This window comes from Lissotriton vulgaris, chromosome 5, assembly GCF_964263255.1.
Source record: "Lissotriton vulgaris chromosome 5, aLisVul1.2, whole genome shotgun sequence".
Lineage (NCBI taxonomy): Eukaryota > Metazoa > Chordata > Amphibia > Caudata > Salamandridae > Lissotriton > Lissotriton vulgaris.
The window spans coordinates 1,683,452,921-1,683,477,737 of NC_141693.1; the positions used below are offsets into that span (position 1 = coordinate 1,683,452,921).

General features: G+C 44.0%; 1 protein-coding gene across 1 annotated transcript in view; it reads left to right on the forward strand.

The window, feature by feature from the left end:
* Window positions 1–24,817, forward strand: part of CYB561 (cytochrome b561) — a 273,087-nt gene that overhangs the window by 65,184 nt on the left and 183,086 nt on the right. The window contains exon 2 of the mRNA XM_086923823.1: window positions 9,650–9,903. Within this exon, the coding sequence (XP_086779949.1) occupies window positions 9,699–9,903 (205 nt within the window). The 5' untranslated portion in view covers window positions 9,650–9,698. The remainder of the gene's footprint in view (window positions 1–9,649; window positions 9,904–24,817) is intronic.

Below are 24,817 nucleotides of genomic sequence, written 5' to 3' on the forward strand. Positions count from 1 at the left end.
CGCGGGACCGCGTTATCCATATGAAAAGAATACTACAGTGACAGAGCCCTGAAGAGAATCTGAGATTCCTTCCAGATTTGAAACGCGTCGGCATAACGGCGAATAGGCACCTTTGATTGAGCAAAGTTAATAGTTACTTGTCAACTTTAACTGATTGTCGAGTTTAAAGTGATTTTTCTGTTGCCTTTTCCTGTTGTTTTGACCCTGGTTGGGCTTTCTAATAAGTTGAAATTTCACAAAGATTGATTATTTGTGTGAACAAAATTGCTGTTTTTCTTTTGTAAAAGAAGCTTGCTTATAACTGTGGATTCATTTGTATATATAGGTATTGTCTTGTGTATAGAATTGTATGTATGATAGTTGTAAATAGTGTAAATGTTTGTAAGTAGTGTTTTTTCTCAACCTTAAAATGCCTTTCAAAATGATTTAATAAAAAATTGCTAAAAGGGTCTAAATAAAATAACCCATACAAACAATAGGTTTTCTTCCCTTGTTTGTATTCTCATAAGTTGTGAGAGAAAATTATCCTGGGGTCCAACATTGTTTTTGTTTCACAACTCCATAATCTAGCATCCAATAGTATTCTCCGTAAGGTTGGTAGGCCGCCAAGTGGAACATTTGGGGCGGTTTTTTTTTTGCATATTTTAGTGCCGGCTTTCAATAATGGAGTGCTATATGGAAAAGAAAGGGAGGGTCTCTTAGCCCTCCTACCCACGGGCAAAGCAATGCCTCTAGTGTTCCAAGTTGTAGCCGCTCAGAAGAGTAACCAATTTCGAATAGGTTATGGCCGGCCAGCCAGTATGCCTACCACTGCAGATGCCCGGCAATACAGTGTGCCTTAAAATCCGGTTCCCACATACTCGGCAACTGCATCTTGGCAAGGGCCAATCTATGTTGACTCGGCTACTCAGACGATAGTAGTGTATCAAGTGCTTTGAAGATCCATGCCGGGAGGGCCACGGGTAGGTTTACAAACTGATATAAGAGTTTGGGCAGCATGACCATCTTCGACATCGCCAGCCGGCCAGCCATTGTTAATGGTAGGGTGTTCCAGAACGTCACCTGAGGTTTGAGGGAGTTAAGCGTTAGAACCACATTTCTATGTATGGTATCGTAAGTGGTCCTGTAAATGTAAATTCCCTGATACTTAAAAGTGGTGGGCTCTAACCTAAACTGTAGCGAACCAAACTGCAGACTGGGCATATTATAAGTATCATAAAAGGAGTACGCCACCAACTTTGAGGCGCTGAGATGTAGGCCAGATACTTCCCCAAATTGCGTGAACAAAGAGGCTATAGGTTGCATGTCTGTATTCAGGTCTTTAAAATACAACATATTGGCGGCATAGAGTGAGTTGTCGGTCTAACTGGGATGCCATATGGTGACATAACGTGGCACGGATGCTGTGATAGAGGTTTAAGGCTAGCACAAACAGTAAGGACGATAGGGGTCAACCCTGACGTGTGCCACAATAAATATGATATGCGTGAGGAATGATGGCTCCAGTCTTTGCACGTACCGTGGGTCTAGTGTAGAGCAACTCTACCCATCTGCAGAATTCTGGAGGAATCCCAAACTTGGCAAGCACATTCAGCATTTATGACCAACTCAGGGTGTCAAACGGCTAACGAATATCCAATGAGAGGCAGCCCGCTCGTGGAGTTTGAGGTGCTATGCTTGGGTATGAAACCACGTTGAACTCTGTGTATTAATTTAGGGAGCAGGGGGAGCAGTCTCGATGTCAGGATTCTACTAAGAATTTTATATTCTGTATTAAGAATTGAGAGGCGCGTCCAAAGTCTATAGAGTGAATATAGCATGTTTCGATACAGTGCATGCTCGCTGCCTAGGCTCAACCTAAAACAGCTGGTGTTCCTTTCCATGCATGTTGCTCCCCGTTCCAGGCCCAGGAAATCCGAATAGTGTAGTGCAGAGGTGAAATTATTATCCAAGTCAAGTTATTCTGGACCCCATAATCCCAGCCCCCAGAACCGCACAGTGCATATTCAACCTCTTCATTTTCTAGATAGGACCTTTTAGCTGCAGAGCACAGTCAGCACCATGTAAATGAGGCCACCTAAGGAATTTTAGTTGGTCCAGTGCCCATCTGTGCCCATCTGAGCTCTTATAAAACATCGGTCTTCCTTTACTGCTTCTTCTGATCAGATTTGTATTGTGCCCCTGCGCAGTCAGAAGTATGAAGTGATGTAAAGTGATACACTACAAGATAGGAAGTAGTTAATCATATCATAGCAACCGTGGTTTGTGGTCCTCTTTTTGACTGGTCTCTTCTTGATTCTGGCCTGTGGCCTCTCTAAACAACATATTGAAATGTTGAATCGCAATGCAGGGCGAAGTTATCATGCATCTTCATGATGAGACTTGGGCCTAATGATGACAGACATGGCCTGTTGATGAATGTGATGTCCCTTGCCAACATCTGTCTCAAATGAAACCTCTTGACAATTTTGTATGCAATTCACAAGGCCAAGCCGTTTTTGCCTTGAAGGTCTGGGCTCCCTCACACTTGGCTAATATAGCCCATAGTGGTAGCATGAGGGCATGCTGTAACTTAAATTCACCAGTGCACTGTGCTCCAACACTCTTTGAGCTATGCTTTCTTTGCAGCAGGGAAATCCCAGGACAAAATAGCGCTTTTTAAGTGAAGTAAAAGAGGTGGGTAGTTTCTAAAAGGTGAGTGGCATAACTAGGAATACTTTCCAAAACGTGTGGTGTAACTGATTACAGGAGTTGTTTAAAACAAGTAAATGAAAACTATGTGTACAGTACTGTTGATGAGACACCGAAAAAGGAGAAGAAGAGGCTTTATTCAGATACAGTGAACATAAGAGCAGCAGGTAGTAGGACTAGTCTGCTCCACTTTCTATAGCAACTGAGTCTTAGCTTCAACCTAGTTATTCCACTCCCACATTCCCAATTCCACAATAGGAATGTACTGCTATGCCACACATCTCCCTTTTCACTACCAATAAGAATATACACATGTTTATGATAACACTGTAAAAGGTTTGATTGCAGAGTCTCCATCAAGTCTAGGCCTGGCTAACAAAACCTCTCTTCAAGGTTAAAGCTAGCTCTGGCTAGCTTCAACCTCTTTCATCTTGCATATATATGCCTGGATGCTCTTTGTGAACCAGTCCCACAAACGCACTCCTTACACACTCAAAGGATCCGATCTTTGTTCCTCTGAATAGCAGTCCGCCTCTTTGAGCAAGGCGTGACAGGGCAGGCAGATTTCATAATGCCACTCTGTCACCCAGCTCGGCTTGCATCACAGGGCCGAGGGGGCAGCGCTCGGCTCCTATCCAGTCCCGTTGTGAGAAGAATGTGACAGACATCTTTCTAATTAAAAGATTAAAAGCATGAGGCATACGCAGCTATGTGGATCCCAGGCGAATGGAGGAATAACGGAAATCTGCTTCCACTCATGATTTAATGCTGTACATCGTACAAAGAGTGCCAGTGAAAACCAATCAGACGCCATTGCTGCCAACTGGCACCCATCTCATGAGGGAGACTTGCAACAAAGCTTGCTGTGAACACCAGGTGCAAAACATTGTCCTGTTCGAGGCGAACATCTTATATTAGAAGTTAAGCTCACCAAACTTTACAAGGGGAGCACACGTTTTTGCGGATTATACCACTGATAGATAACAGCAAGATTGCTGGGTCTAGCAGGCCTGCACTTATAATGGGAAAGTAAAACTACGGGTCCTTACTAACTTATTGCTGCATGTATCTGGTATCTGTGTGGCGCAATCATAAACACAGCCAAGAGTTGTACAGGGTCAAAGACAAGCATCTACGTCAATGAGTGATTGGAGAGGTAGCCGGTTAGTGGATTATTACTGCTCGCTCTCTACTACTGTCTACTCTGTACTACTCACTCTCTACTACTCATTCTCTACTACTTTCTACTACTCACTCTCTACTACTCTCTACGTTTCACTCTCTACTACTCTCTTCTACTCTCTACTCACTCTCTCTACTACTCAATCTATACTACTCTCTCCTACTCTACTCTCTCTCTACTACTCCTCTCTACTAGTCTCTACTACTCACTCCACTACTGTCTACTCCTCTCTACTACTCTCTCTCTACTACTCACTCTACTACTCCTTCTCTACTACTCATTCTCTACTATTCTCTACTACTCACTCTCTACTACTCTACTCACTCTCTACTACTCACTCTCTACTACTCTCTCTCTACTACTCACTCTACTACTGATTCTCTCCTACTCATTCTCTACTATTCACTCTACTACTCACTCGCTACTACTCTCTACTACTCACTCTCTACTAATCTCATTCTCTACTACTCACTCTACTACTCTCTACTACTCACTCTACACTACTCTCTACCTCTCTCTCTCTACTAGTCTCTACTACTCACTCTCTACTTCTCTCTCCCTACTAGTCTCCACTACTCATTCTCTACTACTCACTCTCTACTACCCTCTCTCTACTTCTCACTCTCTACTACTCTCTCTCTACTTCTCACTTTCTACTACTCTCTACAACTCATTCTCTACTATTCTCTACTACTCACTCTCTACTACTCACTCTCTACTACTTTCTACTACTCACTCTCTACTACTCTACTCTCTGCTACTCACTCTACTACTCTCTACTACTCACTCTCTACTATTCTACTACTCTACTCACTCTCTAATACTCTCTGCTACTCCCCAGTACTCTCTCTCTCTACTACTCTCTCTACGAGTCTCTACTATTCACTTTCTACTACTCTCTCTCTACTACTCACTCTCTACTGCTCACTCTCTACTACTCACTCTCTACTCACTCTACTACATACTCTCTACTACTCACTCTCTACTACTCACTCTCTACTAGTGTCTACTACTCACTCTCTACTAGTCTTTACTACTCACTCTCTACTACTCACTCTCTACTAGTCTCTACTACTCACTCTCTACTAGTCTTTACTACTCACTCTCTACTGGAGAAGTGTGGCTCACCGGTTAGAGGCGGCAGACCCAGAAGCAGAGGTCGGCCCGGGACCAGGGTTCAATTCCCGACGCGGCAGGCTACGGAACCAATGTCAACGGGCACGATAAATCTCGCCTCGGTGCCTCTCTAACCATGGGTCCCACGCTGTAACTCTGGGCAATAGCTTGCTTAATCTCCACAACGGCCCCCTCGCTGCCGGGGATGCCTGGCTTCACCTTGGGGATGCCCAATAGGGACCATCTCACAGGGAAAGCAAGGACGGGTTCCCCAGCGGCACACAGCGCCAAGAAACCCAAGGGTGAACGCGCGCTCTACAAATTCATACTAACATAACATAACATAACTAGCCTCTACTATTCACTCTCTACTACTCTCTACTACTCTCTCTACTACTCTACTACTCTCTCTACTAGTCTCTACTACTCACTCTCTACTACTCACTCTATACTATTCTCTACTACTCATTCTTTACTATTCTCTACTACTCACTCTCTACTACTCCCTCTACTACTCATTCTCTACTCACTCTACTACTCACTCTCTACTAGTCTACTACTCACTCTCTAATAGCCTCTACTACTCTCTCTACTACTCTACTCTCTCTACTACTCTCTACTACTCTCTACTACTCATTCTCTACTACTCCACTATTCTACTCACTCTCTACTACTCCCACTCTACTACTCTCTACTCTCTCTCTATTACTCTACTACTCACTCTCTCTCTACTACTCACTCTGCTACTCACTCTCTACTACTCTCTACTACTCGCGCTCTACTATTCTCTACTACTCATTTTCTACTACTAATTTTCTACTATTCTCTACTAATTCTCTACTACTCTTCCTCTACTATTCTCTACTACTCACTCTTCTACTCACTCTCTACTACGTACTCTCTACTACTCTCTTCTACTTACTCTCTACTACTACTACTCTCTACTACTGACTCTCTACTCCTCACTCTACTATTCTCTACTACTCACACTTTAATACTATCTCTACTCTCTACTACTCACTCTCTACTACTCACTCTCTATTCTACCTCTCTACCTTTCTCTATTTCTCTCTCTCTGCCACTCTCTCTACTACTCTCTACCTCTCTCTACCCGCAAACATATGCACACACACATATATATATATATATTTATATATATATACATACATATATAAACATATATATACATATACATCTGCATACCTATATAAATGCATGCATACATCTACATATATGCATACATATGCATGTTATGTACATGAACGTTTGAAAAACACTAATAAAAGCAAAGCTAAAAAGCCACCTAATTACAAACAGAATTGCTTTAACTTAACGAGGACAAGACCTATTGCATTTTCAATGCTTGTTTTTTACAGTCGGCCCCCGGAGGTGAGGAGGCTGTACCTCAAAAGAGATAAAAAATTGATCAGTCCGTGTAAGGGGAAGAGGGGTCTTACAATCAAGCTGTTCAATACTGGAGAAGATTAAGGCCCGCATGCATCAAGCACTTTTTCATTCGCAAACGGTGCGATTCCTTAAAATCGGCCGTTTGCGAATGCAAAAGTGCTTTTTGGGATGCATGAAGCCATTTTAGAATTCGCAACATTGTTGCGAGCTCTAAAATTGCGGGTGCTTTTAAGAAGTCGCAGATGTGCGACTTCTTAAAAGCAATGCATCATTACTTTGACAAGTGGAAATTCGCAATTAGGGTTCCAAATTTACCGAGTGGTTGAACCACTCGGTAAATTTGGAAAAAGTGTTTAAAATGCTTTAAATGTTTTTTTTTCAACATTCATGTTTCACACACACATGTCCTTAGGACATGTGTGTGTGAAACATGATGCGAAAAATACATTTCAGGGGTGCATGGGGGGGTCCTTCGGACCCCCCCCTGCACCCATGAAATTTTCTAAGTGCCACTCGCAATTTGCATTGACTCCTATGGGCCTTTTGGCCCATAGGAATCAATGGGAATTGCGAAAATTAACTTAAGAATTCGGTATTTCTTTGGGATTCGGTAAAAATTGCGATTTTTACCGAATCACAAAGAAATACCGAAAAAAATGATGCATAGCATTTTGCACTTCTTAATTTGCGATTCCTTATTTTTCGCAAATTAAGAAATGCAAAATGACACAATGATGCATGTGGGCCATAGTCCAATGTTTAAGCCACTGAGTGCGTGGGGCCCTTGACTCTTTGAGAGAGTCCTAGTGTTTCTAGGTCAGATAGAAGTTTACTGACTTCCAGGTTTTTATGTTCTTCCCTTTCCCATCACTTTCTTCTGCTGTCTCATTTTGTTAGACCCCTTGCGACCTTTATCTTCCCAAATCATTCTGAAATCCTCCATCTCCGTATCTCTCACTTTCCCACAATTACAATTGGCACATGTGCTATTATCGCTCTGTGCGCTTTGCAGAGAAGCCAACTAATGGATGGGCATGTAGTCTGCACACCTTTATAACCCCCTGTAAAGCACTGTGGGGAAACCTGCACCGTTGAACTCAACCAGACACTTGGAGGTGACTCGGGTCAAAGCATTGACTGTGCTAAAGTCATAGGTTGCATAAAAAATACAGAAAGACTTCTTTAACAAAAGTAAATAATCTTGGGGAATGCAGATGAATTAAAGTATGTGAAGACATGGAATACCTTAATGGTTTATACAGTCATTGTTGAGAACTCGATCATTGTTTTTGTCAGTAAAGTTAAGGGTATGCATATAAGTAGATAGACAGTGGCCCAATGCAAAGTCGGTTTTTAATTACTGCTGGGCCTTATATCCAGTTAATGACTGTAACAAGATGATTTTCCATCCCCTTGTATGGAAACTTCCTTATCCTAGGTCGTCCTCGCTTTCCATGGAGTTGACGCTCCAGCCACGTCAGCGCAGGAGCTGCTGATGACGTGAGCTCTGTTTGGTTTGCAGTACCGGTCTGCACTTTGGTATTGAGTAGGGAGTAGGGTGTTGGGTGTGGAGCGCTGTGCACATAGCAACCACAGAAAGGCCAGACGCTGGCTATTAGTGAAAAGGGCGGGTAGGGTGGGGCGAGAGAAGGCACTGTTCAGCTATAAGCACAAAAAGACACATCTTCGGCTTTTTAATAAAGCAGCCTCCAGCATATACGTACTGAGTTAACACTGTAAGGCCAGAACTCAGAGACCTGTACAAGGCAGAATTGTGTGGGCCGAATACCAGAATAGCAGAACTGTGCCCCCTAGGTTTAGAGGGAGTTCACAGAGCTGCTTTGGGTTTGTAGTTGAGGAATGGCAGGGGTGGGATGTGTCTTGAGAGGAATGCACTGACAGAGCTCTAGTAGTGTCCAGAACTAGAAGGGAGTGTCCACATTTCCCGAAAAGGGACGGGCTGCAGAGAAAGCTGTGTTAAGCCCCCTGATGGACCAGTCTGGGGTGCTTGGGATCAGGAGTAGATTTTTAGGTGGAGCCTGGGCAGCGCATGCGCTGCTGCGAGGCATATAGTATTGGAGTATGGCTTTGAAGCCCCGCCCACTCTCCGTCCATATTTTTAATTGGATTGTGTCATTGTCCTTCATAAACGCTGGCTTCCGAGTTGTTATTCGGCTTGTTGGTCCCTCCTTGGTACCACCTTTTCTGCATTTGTTACCTCCCATAACGACTGGGCCTTTTACTTGTCTTGGTACACAGTTTCCTTTATCTTGGCTGTGAGCACTGTTTTGGTTCATTATTTGCCCCTATACCACCCACTACGTCACAGCACGTCGCCCGCTTTTATTTTAATTATAATTATTTATGGCGGTCGGCTTTACCTATATCTGCCACATTTCTTTCTTACTTATTCTTTTTTTATTCTTTTTGTTGTTTACTAGCGCCCATGCTGCGCTTTCACATTAATGGAGGCTGCGCCCCTTTCTTTAAACAAGCCAAGTCTAAAGAAAGGTGTGCGGCGGCTATTAAAGTGAAAGCACTGCATGTGTGCTTTCACAAAAACAAACGTCTGTTTCTAAGCTTAACAAACAGGTTTTTTTTTGTCAAAGCGCCCCATGCCGCGGTTTCACTTTAATGTCAGCCATGCCGCTTTCTTTAAACGCGGCTTGTCTAAAGAAAGGGGTGCGGCCTCCATGAATGTGAAAGTGCCGCATGGGGGCTAATAATATGCAATGCAATAGGTCTCGCATTTGCAAGAGATTAAGGTATTGCATTGCCAGTAACTCAAACTCTCATAAATGCGAGACCTAATGAATTGCAAATGCTTGTTAAGAAGAACTGTGTGTGATGACACAGTGCTGGAGAAGCAGCTGGCCGGGCTGCACGTTTGAAGAGAGATGCACATGGCTTGTGGCTGCTGCCACAAACCATTGGTATATTCCATTGCAAATCGCAATTTAGGAGGGGAAGCCCATTTCACAGTCGCAAAGCCTCTTATTAGATTTTGACAGACTTTTCTCAATCATAAAAGAGGTTCAGTACGTTTGAAAATACAGTTTTGTGAATCGCAGGATTTTCAACCAGATAATGTTTTTGTGTACAACTGGCCCATAATGTGTTGTTATAAGATTTCAAGTTGCAAAACCTTACCCTGTTCTCATGTGTGAGCCCTTGAGATGTTCACAAATTAAGCAACTTGGCAACCAATACATATCATACTTGTGATTGAATTCCTGTGTCTTCTCTTTGCAGCCTGAATCTCCACACTGCTACAACGGAGCGCTCACAGTCCTATCTGAGGATGGAGAGATCTCTTGGACGGTACCAGGGCTTAGGCTGGATGTCCGGTTTTGTGGCCAGCTCTCAGGTGCTCGGCCTGGCAATAATCGCCATCACTGGGGTGTGGATGGGCCACTTCCGTGGTGGCTTTGCATGGGAAGGCTCTCTCCAGTTCAACGTTCACCCACTCTGTATGGTCATTGGGATGGTCTTCCTCTTCGGGGATGGTAAGTCACTCTTTAGGTACACTGTACCTGTCCTAAGGGCAAAGGGAGACCCAAAGCTGCATAGACGTGTTGGAGGCTAATTCTCGCATTTGCAATATCTGCAGTCATCCATTTGCATCACCTTATCCAAGAGCAAAACCTGAGCACATTCAATCCAACATATGGATTCTTTAAAGAGAACACCGCAGCTCACGCCCATCCAGAAAGAGGCCTGGCTGTATGTGTCTGGCTGGTTAGATACCTTCTAGCACATTTTGTCCAATCATGAACGTCTTGCACACGTTCTTATTTCATACTATTACCCACAAGCATACAACATATTGTTCAATCATTAAATAGACTGTATACTGGCTATGTACCCCATGTGCACGATGTACAAAGATTCCTAATAAGAAATTGTAAATTGCATCAAATAACAATTTTTGATTTCTTAATAGACATCTACTGAAATGGATTTGGTAGAAGTAGGTCTATGTTTTAATGGACTGGTTCACAAAATATCAATTCGTAGTGGAATGTGATTTGAACTACCCCATTAATATGCATGAGGTTGGTTGCAAAGTGAGACCTATTATGTCTGGTTAGAGTTACAGGCAATGGTGTCCTGCTGGAGTCTGCACACCACCATGTCTTTGATTGCTTATAAATAAAGCAATCTTTTCTTTTTTTTATGCAGCCCATTTTCCTTAAAGGAAAACTAGATGTGTTTTAAAAAAAGAAAATGAATATTGTTATCCATTGACCACTGCCTGCTCCTTAAAAAAAAAATGTCGACATTTAAAGAGTTTGCCTTTGCTAATGGTTATTATCAATTTGGATTTGGTGGTAAATTAATAATGTTTTGCGACCGGATTTCAGTTTCAAAACATAAATACATATGTTAAGGAATCTGTATTTGGAACGGATGCCTTTTACACGCCCCCTTTCAAAAACTGATTTTGTTTTTAGTCTTAAACCCAAATTGCGTTTTGGTAACGTTACCGAATCATAATTTGAGTTTTGTACTTTCAAAACGCCATTTTGGGCTCGGAAAATCTCAAATATGACCTTTTTTGACTGTAAACCCACTTTGTACATCAGGCCCCAGATTTTTGGTCCTGCAGCCTTGTAACCAGGTGAGAAATAATTGTATGCATCCAACAGGTTTGTATTAACAGTAGGGTAATGTAATTAGGTTAATTAAGACTGCAATACTGTGACCATGACTGTTCTATTCACCCAAAGTAATAGGATCCCAGATCACAAGGATGATGGGTCTGCATATGTGAAAGCCTTGAACACAGATTAAGCGGATCACATGGTACTGACACATTTCTGAGTAGGTGATAAACTTTGGATGGTTTGTACATGTAGTAATCTCAGACTCCTATTTGTTTCAAGTTACAACACATTACCTGTTCATTGAAATGTGTCGTTATCATCATAAGCCCTAGTGAAGCAAGCACTGGCAAGGCCACTTAATCTGGCGCACAGTTTTATTTTTTCCAAAGATATACAACAAAATAGGAAACTGATATAAAATATAGAAATAAAAGAGAAACCCAGAATCCCATGAATACCTGTCCAAGCTGTTGACGTGCAAAATGCCATCACTCACATTGGAAGATCTCCAGTGAGTGAAGCGGTCTCACTGTACTCTGGCAGCAGAAGCAAAAAATATTAATTACACTTGAACGCTCCTATGCATGAAAAGGCTAACCAATACCACCTGCATGTGTGTGTGTACTCTAACTATTTTTTTCTTCAAAAACGTGAGGTTGATGAGACAGCCAAAGCTGTCCCTAGGCTAGACTGAAAAATTCTTTGCCTTTGAAAGGATGGACACAAACTATTTTCTGGGCTACTCATATTTAAGCCCACGTTGCAATGCTTTGCTGTAATGTAAAACATGCTAGACATTTCTGTGCTCCAACCTCCTATAATATAATTTCAATTTAGCAGTTTTGAATAGCCTGCAGAGAATTAATTACCTGCTAAATCTAGAGCTGTGCCAGGTCTCTGCTCTTCACATCAAATTACACATTTTATTACTGGCATTTCCAGTGCGTCGGCTTGGCATTTGTAATGAGACAGTAAACACGGATGCCAAGGTTAATTTACCATTTAAAAGTGAATTGTGGGACTGATGGTACATTTTATTTGCCCAGGATCACACAATGTATTCAAGTTTGGTAGTCAGGATAGCAATTTGCTCTCAGCTGACAATTTATCACAACTCCTCACCTGTGCACGACTCAACATTTCCTCAGCGTAGAAAAGTAATTCTGTGCTAGAGTCACATCAGAATAGGATTTATTCGGTTTATGAAGAAAGATTATAGGGGTCAATAACAAGTTGTTTTTCACCGAGGGTGAATAATGTTTGGTGTGTGATCACACTTGAAGCCCACGGTAGAAGGTTCAGTTTTAGTAATTCCTATGTATATTGTGTGTGATATCCCCCATGGTGAGCACACATCTACTAGCTATGGGGAAGTCATTTCAGAATAGGTGAACTTCTGGTTTCTGCACTAAGGGCAGTCTATACCCTAGGAAGAAAGTAGGAGGCAGAGGAATAACGATGGGTAGTGCCTGAGAGTTGCCCGCCTTTATTTGCCTCAGTCGGGTCTGCGGGGACCACAGAAAGGGCGGGGCATTGCTGATTGTCTTCTGCCATTTGTAATGCTTCTTTTGGGTGTCTGAATCCCTATAGAGACAGCAGATCAGCATTGACTTATGCACTGCTTCCCAGCTAGGATATAAGTACGGTGAAACATGTAAACCTGTTTCTCTGCTATTGAAATAGAAAAGTAAATACGTGGGGTTCAAATCCAGTGTTTTTGATACTGGATTCCTGTGTCCTGTACCACATCCCTATCTTTCAGGGTGGAAGCATGGTTATCAACACCTGTGGAGATTATTGTTTCTAGGTTACATCTCTGCTGATTCGCAGCAGAAAGGAGAAGCTCAGGCTTTGACTAAAGCCTCTGTAAAAAATGCACTTTACCCATTGAGTATATTTTATTTATGCTGTTTTGCATAAGTGTTGGCAGTGCAATCCAATGCACCTATCCCAATGCCTAAGGGGGTAGCCTGAAAAAGGGTACCAGTGGATTTGCTGTCGCCCAGTGCATAGTTATTTTTGTTGTGCCATTGGAGTGAAGTTAGCTTCCTTCATCCTGTGATTGAGTTGATCCAGGCACTCTCTTGATGTCTCAGTCACCAAAGTCTTTTAAGGCATAGGGGATCTGCTACTGTCGATATATTTGGTTACTATAGTTCAAAGAGTTGTGTTAACTGGCCTATTTAGCAATTTCTTTGTGGTAGGTAGAATCCTTTGCTATCACATGAGAGTCACGGAACCTATCCAAATCATATGTCATGGAAATTGGCCAACAGGGTAGTAGACCTAACTCCTATAAACTTTGTATACATAGGTTAATGAAAGTCCCTGCCTTCTCTTTCTTGGGTATATTATTTGACGAGAAACTCTATTTTAAAAATCTACAGGAGGGGAAGCTTTTAGAAATGGCTAGATAAACGGGAGCAATTGCAAATTATGCCCACAGACTGGGTATTTGGTCACCGGATCTAATTTGTAAAACTATATAATTATTTTTGTATTTCTAAAGCTATATATGGCAGTGAGGGTTTGGGGGTACATGGCGGCTACTAAATTCCAAATTGCACAAATAAATATTTCAGATCCATTCTGAAAGCCTCCCCCCGAGTACACCCGAGTACTCCATACATGAGGAACTAGGGACTAAGTGCATCATGGATATGGTTGACTTCAAACCCCTGTTATGCTGGGCAAAGATTTGGTTGAATGAGGAGGTAGGCTTTAATAGGCTTTTAATTCAGGACTGTCCCTCACTTGAATAAGCACTAAAAATACCCTGGCTAAAATACATTACGGATACCTTTACTGCCTTAGGTAGAGCAGATATGTTCTCCAGTTATGACAATGTGAAGCCCCAGGACAAGGATGCTATTAAAGAGTTGTTTTTTAAATATGCTGCAGCTCACCGTGAGGATCAGGAGCTTAGAAAACCCTTTGTTAGAGCGCACATCCTGGTAAAGTCTGTGCAAGGCATGGAGCCCTGTTTATCTGTTTTAACAAGTGCGCATGATAGATTTTTAATTACTCATTTTAGATTGAATCAAATTCACCATTTACTGGCTTCACTTTCTGGCTTTGTTCCACACATAGAAGATAGACGTGCCTGTGGCTGTAACACAAGGTCTCCACAGGATACCCTTAATTTTATCTTGTTTTTGTAAATATTCTTCGCATAAATATTTTCCTAGAAGAGTGTTCTTTAAAGGGCTTTTAAAGAAGTGAGATTCTATGTCTGGACCGGAGACTCCGATTATTTATTTATTTATTTATTGACATTTGTAGAGCGCGGCGAATACCCGTGGGCGTCTCGGCGCTAGTTAAGGGATGGATCAGCAACTGGGGTAAAGAAGATATACAAGGCTATTGGTCAAATAACCACGTCTTTAGCTGTTTGCGGAATGTGAACAGGGAGGGACTTGCTCGGATATGTGCAGGAAGGGTGTTCCAGAGTCTAGGGGCGGCAACCAGGAAACGCCTGTCGCCCCAGGTGACTGTTCTAGTGCAAGGCACAGCCAAGAAGTTCTGAATAGAGGAACGAAGAGATCGGGTTGGGACATGATGGAGAAGATTCTGTTTGAGAAAGTGGGGACCTTGATTATTGAGTGACTTGTAAACAATACACAGCGATTTGAATTTGATACGGCTGCGTATCGGGAGCCAATGGAGATCCCTAATGATGTTTGTAACTGGTGCGAACTTGGGGATCCCAGCCAGCATTCGTGCGGCTGCATTTTGGATTGACTGCATCTTATTTGTCACTCGGACTTGGGCATTTAAGAATAGAGCGTTACAATAGTCCAAGGAGGACAGGACTAGTGAGCTGACCAGTGTTTTCCCGGCCGTGTTTGGTAGGAAAGGTAGTATTTTCCTAATCATTCTCAATTTCATATGAGCTGAAGCCGCAGTTTTATTCGCATGTGCCATAAAATTGAGGCCAGCATCGAAGATGACGCCTAGATTTCTCACTTTGCTAGCTGGACTCGGCGGGGGACCGAAAGATGGTGGCCACCAGACAGGTGACCAGCCCGGGGAGAGGTGACCGAAGATGACCACTTCAGTTTTTTCTGAATTGAGTTTCAGACAATTCGTGGCCATCCAGTCACCTATTGCCATCATTCCTCTCGTGAATCGATTGGCCACTTCCTCCCCGTCCCCTTTGATAGCCAGTACCAATTGGGTGTCATCGGCGTAGGAGGTCAGGCTCATCCCAAATGCTTTGATGACATTTGCAAGGTCCGACACGTAGATATTAAATAGTGTCGGACTCAGGGATGAGCCTTGAGGGACCCCACACGGCAGAGACACCTTCGATGATTGGTAGGGTCCTAGAGATACTGCTTGTGATCTATTGGCCAGAAACGATACAAGCATGTCCAGAGCAGTTTTCTGGACCCCCAGTCGTTCGACACGGTCGACTAAGATCTTGTGGTCGACCGTGTCGAAGGCCGCCGAAAGATCCAGCAGTACCAGGAGTGCTGTCCCCCCCTGGTCTCGTATGGCTCTGATGTCATCCGCAGCCTTTAGAAGGGCAGTTTCCGTGCCATGACATTTGCGGAATCCGAACTGGGTGTTATCGAGCAACTGGTGCTGCTCCACAAATTCCGACAGTTGCTGATTCATGGCTTTTTCTATTACCTTAGCCAGGAAAGGAAGACTGGCTATCGGACGATAGTTTTTCAGGTCATCTTTATTCAAATTGGCTTTCTTTAAGAGGGGTTTGACCAACGTATGTTTCAGAGAAGCCGGGAAAATTCCGGAGCTAAACATAGTGTTGCAAACATGAGTTATAGCCGGTATCAACGTGTCCATAACTGGCATAAGAACTTTGAGCGGACACGGGTCTAATGCAGAACCTGATTTGATTCTTGAAATAATACTCCTTGTCTGATCCATAGTGAGCTCGACAAAGCAGGTCAGTGTGTTATCCCGTGAGGTGGAGGACAAGGATAGTGGTGTAGAGTCCGTGTTTAGAGAAAAAGCCTGATAGATGTCGTTAACTTTTTTGAAGAAAAAATCAGATAAGGCGTCGCAAAGATGTTGTGAGGGAGGTGGTGTGAGGTCGTGCGTGCCACCCGACAAGCGTTTAGTGATGTCGAATAACTCTTTGCACGAGTTTTTGGCAGTCTCAATTTGTGCAGCATAATAGGCTCTTTTCGCCTCTGCGATCATCTGTTTGTACCGGGCAAGTGAGTCTTTATATAATGATTTACTTTCTGGGTCATAGCGCTTCCGCCAAAGTCAATTTTTTCAGCAGCCAGCGAAGCATCAAACTTCAATTGTTTCCCAAAAAAGGGGAAAGAAACACCAATTTAACAGAAAACCAACAGAAAAACTCGAACAGAACTACAAATCTCATAGTTCCAAGAGGTATTGTCCCATAAGTCCATCAAAAGTGTTCATGCCATCTACATAGACCCTCCATCTTGGCTTTCCTTTCCCTTTCTTCGCTGCTTCGCAGCCAGTTAAGTGTTCTTTTCCTGTTCTTGCATGCTTTGTTGTCCTGGGCGCTTTTCTGTAATCGGGAAAAGCCGGGGGGCTGTGCTGCACATTTTATGATATTTTATTGGTGTTTTGTTGGCTTTATCTGCTTACACAGATTCCCTAATGGCCGCGTGAGCGCTCCTTATTCGACCGCTGCCTAATTGACCTTAGATGCTTGCTTGGACCGCTAGGGGCGCTCTTGCTCTCGATGCTCCTGTGGCGCGGTCCTCTCAGTTGAGGAGACGCGCAGCGAGAGTCAGACGCAAGAGCCTTGTCCCCTCACTGCCTCACCTTACGCCCCAAACGGGGTCTGTAATTCACGTATTTGGCACTATTATTTCAACGCCCCGGTGGGGATCCGTATTGCGGTGATACTGCGTTTAATCGCCTGCGGGAAAGATCATTTGCACTCTTGGGCGGACGCACAGGGAGGCGTTTTTTTCGGCCTGGTCAGGTAACTGTGGGTCTGCGCGCGCCTGGAACCAGTGCAAGCCTCAAGGTAGTTATTTGAGCTTCTTGGTAAAAAGCTTTGCAGTCCTTTGGTCTGCCCACATGACCTCTGGGTTCCCTAGGACCATACATCGAGGTTTTACCTCTGTGATACTTAGGCTCATTACCAGCTTGGTTGTTGGTTTGCCCCCTGTCTGTTGGTGCAAATGGAGCATGAGGATGTCTATGTGGAGGAGGAGGTCCAAGAGGGGGACCTCCCCTATGATGATTCTTTCTTTGACGCGGTAGACTCATCTATTTACCGCTGTGTGAATGAGGTTGTGAGGCCCATGTAATAGCGCTTCTCTGAGAGCATTGTACAGGAGACCGTTTACAAGCCCTGGCCCGGACCCTGCCAGTACTCCCACTCCCCCCCCCCCCCCCACTTCACACCCTCCCCCCCCAAGAGGAGTTGTCTGGAGGGTGGCCCTGCGGAAGCGCAGGGGGTGGACAAGGGTGGTGCATTTGAGCCCTTGAAGAGCGCCTTTTTAGCTACGGTTCCCCCCCGCCCCTGCCCCGCCTCCTGTCCTGGAACCCGTCCTGCCCTCCATGCCGGTTTCCCCGAACATGGATGGGGATTCACCGGGGGATTCGGATGATGATGATCCGGGGTCCCGCCGTCTTGGCGCCCAGCTGGCTCTTCCACCTCTCTGCCGCAGGACGATTCAGGTATGTTGGACCCTGATTAAATAATTCATCCTCAGTCAGCGGCCTGGACCCCTGGGGATAAGGTGGCTAAGTTCGTGGCCGCGCCTCCACAAACCCCTAGAGAAGGAGGCTAGGGGCTGTAAGAGGTCCGAGTGCCCAAGGCCCACTTTGGAAAGGAAGGTCGCCTGCACGCCGGAGCTCGACTCCAAGATGGCCACCTTCTTGGCCAAATATATGGAGGACTCTCGAAAAGGTATTGATCAGTCTTGGCGTTCCTCCCAAGACAAGCTGTTTCTTTGACACCCTGGTGCTTCACAAAGGTGCTCCGTCCGGTGGTGGAGTTCCTCAGGGGTCAGTGTGTCCGAATGATTGTTTACCCGGACGACATCCTGATTATGGTCAGTGTCCCAGGAAGTTATTGTTGCAGCTGCATCAGAGGGTATCGCTTTTGCAGGACCTGGGCTTTGTGATCAACCTAGACAAGTCCGTCCTCAGTCTGGCTGAGAGCGTGGTTTTTCTTGGGTTGGTCGTGGATTCAGTCAGCGCTACCTTGAGCCTGCCATCCCGGAAGATGGCCAAGATTCGGCACAAGCTCTGGCAGACCATCTCCAAGACTCACACCTCGCTCCGGCAGATTGCCCGGGTGGTGGGCCTTCTGTCCTCTTCCATCGAGGCAATCTTCCCGGGCCCCTTACACTATCAGGCCATGCAACGCTTAAAGGCGTTTCCCCTTCGGAGAGGGCTGTCCTAAAGTCAATCTTTTCACCTTTCAGCGGAAGTGAAGGACGAGATGTCATGGTGGATCACCCACATGGAAGCATGTAATGGCAGAGCGATTTTTCGAGTTGGCTCCGGACCTAGTCATAGAGTCCAACGCCAGCAGGTTGGGTAGGGCGCCTGCTGCGGGGAGTTTTCCACAGGAAGAGCTTGGTCTTTAGAAGAACAGGCGTTGCACATCAATTGCCTGGAGCTCCTGGTGGGGGTCCTTCGCCGTGCAGTCTTGTGTCCTGTTAAAAATGGACAATGTCTCTGCGGTCCAGTATGTTAATCACCTGGGGGGTCCTTGGTCTCGAGCTTTGGGGAATCTAGCAAAGGATTTTTGGGAATACTGCTTAGCTCATCATATCTCCGTGACAGTGAAGTATCTCCCGGGTCAGGCAAATCAGGTGGCGGATTGGCATTCAAGACATCTAATCGATTCCAGTCAATGAAAATTGGATGGCCCGTTATTCAGTTGGCTTGTGGGTCTTTGGGGACCATTTACAGTGAAACTTTTTGCATCCCGCCTGGACCATCAGCTCCTGTGCTTCTTCAGCTGGAGGCGGACCCTCTCGCAGTAGCCACGGATGCGTGCCTTCAAGATTGGAGTCCGGCGAAGGGTTACGCGTCCCCCCCCCTTATTGATGATCATACGATCGGCCACCCAGATCCGCCGTCATAGAGCGGAGGTGGTGATGGTGACACCGTATTGGAGGTCCCAAGTTTGGTTTCCGGTTCTTCTGGAACTTTCTTGGGATTTTCCAATCCTACTCCCCCTGTTTCCTCGGCACCTTCTGAGTCCAAACGAGGAGCAACTTCATCTAGTCACCAAGGGGTCTCTCCGCCACGTTGCGTGGCGGCTTTCAGGCAGAGTTGGTCGCTCCCTGGTCTTTCGAGATCAAATGAGGAACCCTTATCCAAGGCCTGGACAGACAGCACCTCAAAACGTTATAGTTCGGCCTGGGCGAAGTGGATGCATTGGTGTCTTCTACGGGGTCTGGATCCCATGGTCGCGGGCGTCGTTCCCATCTTACATTTTCTGGTAGAGTTGGCAACAGCCGGTTTAGTGTATCGGTCTATTTTTACTATTCGTTCCGCGATTTTGGTGTCCCATTGCCCGGTGGAAGGGGCCCCGGTAGGGGAGCATCCTTTTGTTTGTAAACTCCTTCAGGGCATCCGCTTGTCGTTGCCCCCGGAACCGCGTTACTCCGTCCTGTGGGACGTCAGTTAGGTTTTGAATCTCCTCTTCTCTTGGCAGCCCAATAAATATCTTTCTTTGAAGGAAATCTCAGCCAAGTTGGCCATGCTCCTGTGCCTGGTCTCCTGTCGGAGGGTTTCGGCTGTCCGCACATTGGACATTTCAGCGAGAGTTATCTCTCCTGTCGTGGTGATGTTTACAGTGGGCCGCTGTACTAAATTGTTGTCACGGACAATTTCATACCCAGCTTTTTCAGATACGCCAAAATTGTGTGTCGTGAATTGTCTCAAGGCATATGAGGATTTAACTCAAGAATTCCGCCCTCCGGGCGCATGCCCACTTCTTTTTGCCTTAAGGAAACCGCACAAAGCAGTCTCCTTCCCAACTATAGCCCGGTGGGTGCGTTGGGTCATGTAAGAGTTGGGTATCTACACAAAACAGTTCGGTGCTCATTCAGCCAGAGGTGCAATGGCTTCTAAGGTTTTTTCTCTGAGAGCACAGTTGGAGGACCTGATGTGTGCCACTGATTGGTCCTCGGATTCCATCTTCAAAAGGTTTTATTTCAAGCCAGTCTTGACGGTCGCTCAGTTGGTGGTAAGTAAGCTTTGAACTAGCATAATCGGAGCCTCCAGTCCTGACAAAGAATCGAAATTTGCCTAGCATAGTAACGGTAAGTTTAAATTCTATTAAGGACAGGAAGACGAGGATTATCCCACCCGTAGCACGATCTTGTGTGAGCCTGCCCGTATGTGTGTAAGTAAATATTTTCTGCGATGTTCACAGTAGTTCCTGATAGTATTGCTAGTGTTACAGACTTGTGCTTTGGTTGTGCTTTAAGTGCTGGCACAGAAAGGTTGTCCATGGTGAGCCATACGCTGTCTTTGTCTCTATTAGGAAAGGATGGCCAATAACGATGTTGCGTGCTTCGCGCGAAAAAAGAGGAAGGACAGCCAAGAAAGAGGGTCCATGGAGATGGCACAAACACTTTTGATGGACTTATGGGACAATACCTCTTGGAACTGAGGGATTTGTAGTTCCGTTCGAGCTTTTCTGTTGGTTTTCTGTTAAATTGGTGTTTCTTTCCCCTTTTTTTTTTTGGAAACGATTGAAGTTTGATGCTTTTCTGGCTTCTAAAAATATTGGTTTGGTAATAAAGCGAAGAGAGAAAAGCATAATCCTCGCCTCCGTGTCCTTAATAGAATTGAAACTTAGCGTTACTATGCTAGGCAAATTTCAATTCAGGCATGTTCGTGTTGCTCTATTGTTTTTACAGCTTTTACCTAATGCTCGCACACTTTTCTGTGTTAGTAATTTTGTAAGATCTGCCCTAAGGTAGAGATGTTCTAGAGGGGATTAATGGTCACAGCCCCCTTGCATATTTGCACGTTGTATGCTGCTACAAATGTGATGAACTCCTGTTGATTATTGCCTACCATTTATGTGTTCCCAACTTATTTTTAATTCCTGCCTATGGCTCCCCAGCCTTTGTTTTCATGTTTTAACTGTTTTTGGATACCTTGTAAATCTGTATATATGATTCTTATGTGGTCAACATATGGATCTGATGTGTTGCTTCTTTTTTAAACCGTTTCTTTTGAGGCCGAATTTTCTGCCGAATAAAGATTATTATTATTATTATTATTATAACATGATATACCTATGCCAGCTGTTGATTATTTTTTTTTATTAATCCAGTAGGGACACTGCTGATCTAGCCTTAGTCCCATGGGCCTAGTTGTAACAGAACCTATTGATTGCCATCCATTACTTAAGTCAGTTTGTTGCAGTCTCCTGATTGATTGGCAAGGCCTGTCGGAGGAGTAAGAAAAGGGAGCATTACTCCCCATACACTGTGCTTTTTCTGAGCACTTTCTCACAACAAATAATAATACACTAGTCAGTGTTACAGGTTAATGCAATGATACAGTTAATATGAGAGTTCAGTAGATATAATCCTGGTTTTTTCTGCTCTCTGCAGCTGCTACACTCTACAGGGTTGCTTGTGAGTAGGGAAATGGTGATAGCTTTTGAAAGGTGGGATAGAATACATGTCATAGAATTAAGACATTTACAGTCTGGAAATGACTTTGTCGGGCTTTCTTCAGTCGCAGTATAATTTGTGCATTGAACTGCATGACACTACACCGGTGTAGGACAAGAGGTCTTGTCAACAGTTGAAGAGGTGAAAGTAGTAGGTTCTTGCTGTGAGACAATTGTCAAATGTAGATGTCGCCCCTTCGTGCCAGTCAGTGACTGGCCTGGAAGTGTGGAGGAGGTAACTCACATGTGTTCTTTAGTCTTTCTTGACAAGTTCAATTCCTAAAATGTTCTGGAGATCCAAGCAGGGTACAGCATTTCAGAGACTTCAACCTCAAGGGATGTGCCTCCAAGAATGAATTTCATGGACTTGGGTTGCTGGTTTTTGTTTATGTTGGTTGATCAAGTGTTTCTGCTTACCTCCTAGTGTGGGAGAGGGATCTACATATTTACTTATCTCTTACTCCTGTAGACCATAATCATGGTGTCTAGAACTGTGAACTTGACCCTTATATATGGGATGAGAATGTCCGGATTCTTTTGATTTTCTGTGTCCTATGGCAATGCCTAAGGGTGTAGCCAATAAAAAAATGATACCAGATGAATAGGATTACGTATCATAATACCAACAGTTACCTGAAAGGTAATACAGTGCCTACACATTTTTGCAGAGCCGGTACACATTTAACCCCTTAAAAAATCTTAATAAAAAAATCTTCATACATTTTTCCATAAAAGGTATGCAAGAAAAAAATGGTGACCCTTTTTTCTCATATTATAAAAAATAGGGACTCTAAAGATACCCAGGGTTAGTGGCTTTACCTTGAGGAAACTGAGAAAATGGCCAAAATATAGCAACACAGTGGGTTTAAAAAAAAGGGAAACAAGTGCTGCACAAGAAAGCGTATTTGATTTCTAAAAATGAAATCAAGAAAAGATTTGCTATGCTAAGATCACCCACTTCCCATCTTTCAAAAACAAGCAGAGTTGTAAACAACACAATTTTGTATCACAGTTTTTGCATTTTTCTAAGTGCTAGTCACCTTTTCTTATTTTTTGTGTTTTCTTCCTACTTGAAGCTTGTGATGGTAAAAGATGTGAAACCTAAGAGTGAAACCAGACAGCTATTCATTTCTGGAAAGTAGACAAAGTTCTGAATTCGGTGAAGGTGTCATAAGCATAGATCACTCATGCTTTTTCTAAAAAAAAAACTAATTGTTTAAATAAACAATATTTAAAATAAGTAAAAAAAAAAATAGGAATTTGGTTACAAAGTTTTCATTTGTAAGTTTTTTGCCCCGATAACCAATATAAACAAGCATTTACAATGCAATGGTTTTGCCTTTGTTAAAGTTAGAGCTATTGACATTGCTCTTGACATTATTTTTATTTATGTTTTTTTTTAACATAAATAAATGGCATTGTCATTTACAATGCCACTAGCTTTATCTCTCGCAAATGACACACACAAACACACACAGAGCCCCCCCACACACACCCACACAGAGCCCCCCACACACACAGCCACACAGAGCCCCCCACACACACAGCCACACAAAGCTCCCCACACAGAGCCCTCCACACACCCACACAGAGCCTTCCACACACACCCACACAGCACAAGCAGGCAACAGGGGCACGAAAACGGAGGCACAAGCAGGCAATAGGGGCACACGGAGGCACAAGCAGGCAACAGGGTCACGAAAACATGCACAAGCAGGCAAAAGGGTCACAAGCAGGAATTGTAATTTAGACGGGGCTGAAGTGGAGAACGGTCAGTAGGGAAGTAGTGCGGCTGGTGCAGTGGTACCAGGCTGAAAGGTGAGAGGGGCTGTCTGCACCCCAGTTTGGACAGTTTCCACTACCTAACATCATCATCTTGGTTCACTGATGTTAAAAAACAGGAGCAGCCATGATTTAAAAAACGTTAGAAGAATTTAATAAAATTGTACCTGCGTCAGCTTAGGCGTGCCTTCTAATTAAATTGTGCCGGAGGAAATCAAGGCGGGGATTGAGCCTAGTGTATTAAGACATGGAAATGATGAACGGTCTGGCGCACTTAGCATACAAACAATTAAATGAAATTCATAAATTAACCTAATTCACTGATAACTATTCAGGGCACATTCCATTCCATCATTGTCATCTTATTTATTCTGTTCTAGCCAGCACCCAGCTGCATTCGAGTCAGTCTTGACCACTTCCTAAAAGGGCCAGTACAGCCTGAACTGCTAGGATACAAGCGCCCTGAATGGTAGAAAGTTACCCCAGATGCGTTTCAGCTTCATCAGCGAGGTACAGTTGGGGTTACAATGCCACAGCCATCTCGGGTACAAATGGGGTTACACCCAAATCATTTGGGGCGACTAAGGCCGCAGGAGCATTATGGATGGAATGACGGAATCAATCTGAACCTCTGGTAATTATCTCAGGGCATTCTCCACTGTTTTAGCCCATGGTCATGTGAGACCGTGACCAACCACAATAAAACCAGCGTTAGCCACTACAGGATTGGGCATAGTTTCAGGAGCACAACCAACATTAAAATGACTGAATAGAGTAAAAAAAATCCACACTGTAATGATAGTACACGAGCTTGATACACCAAACACAAAAAGTTGGAAAACACACACAAAAAAAATTGGCATCCACTACAGATTTGCCAAGCTCATATAAACTCATAAAATAAAAAAAAGTCTGCCCTGTTCTTCATGAGAGTTATCACGCTGGAATCATCTCTTGGCTTTTTAGGCCTGGCTTGACAGCGCAGCAATTTATAAAAATTAACTTGCATAGAGAAGTATTCCGATCCACACACAGGTAGATGACTCATACCAAATAGCCAATGGCGCAAGGTACCATTTCATCATCCAGGAAGTGCTTCCATTGGAAAGTACGCCATATCATCAGGCAGTTTGTCACTTCTAATTCTTCATATTTTTTATGGGCTCTAAACAGAAAGCACTTTTTTTCACTTTTACGCAATCATTGGCAAAGCCAATAGGGCAGTCTTTTAGTGTGCTAAAACGCATTTGTGCTTGCATTGTACACAAACGGCATCAGTGGATTGAGGCACCCTATTTGAGATAAAACCAAGGAAGCCTTTCAAAGTGGCAAATTCTAAGAGGTATATACGGGCCAAGAGAACAGCACAGTTGGTTACAGTATGCATTTCAGCATGGAGATGCCAAAATGTGCAGA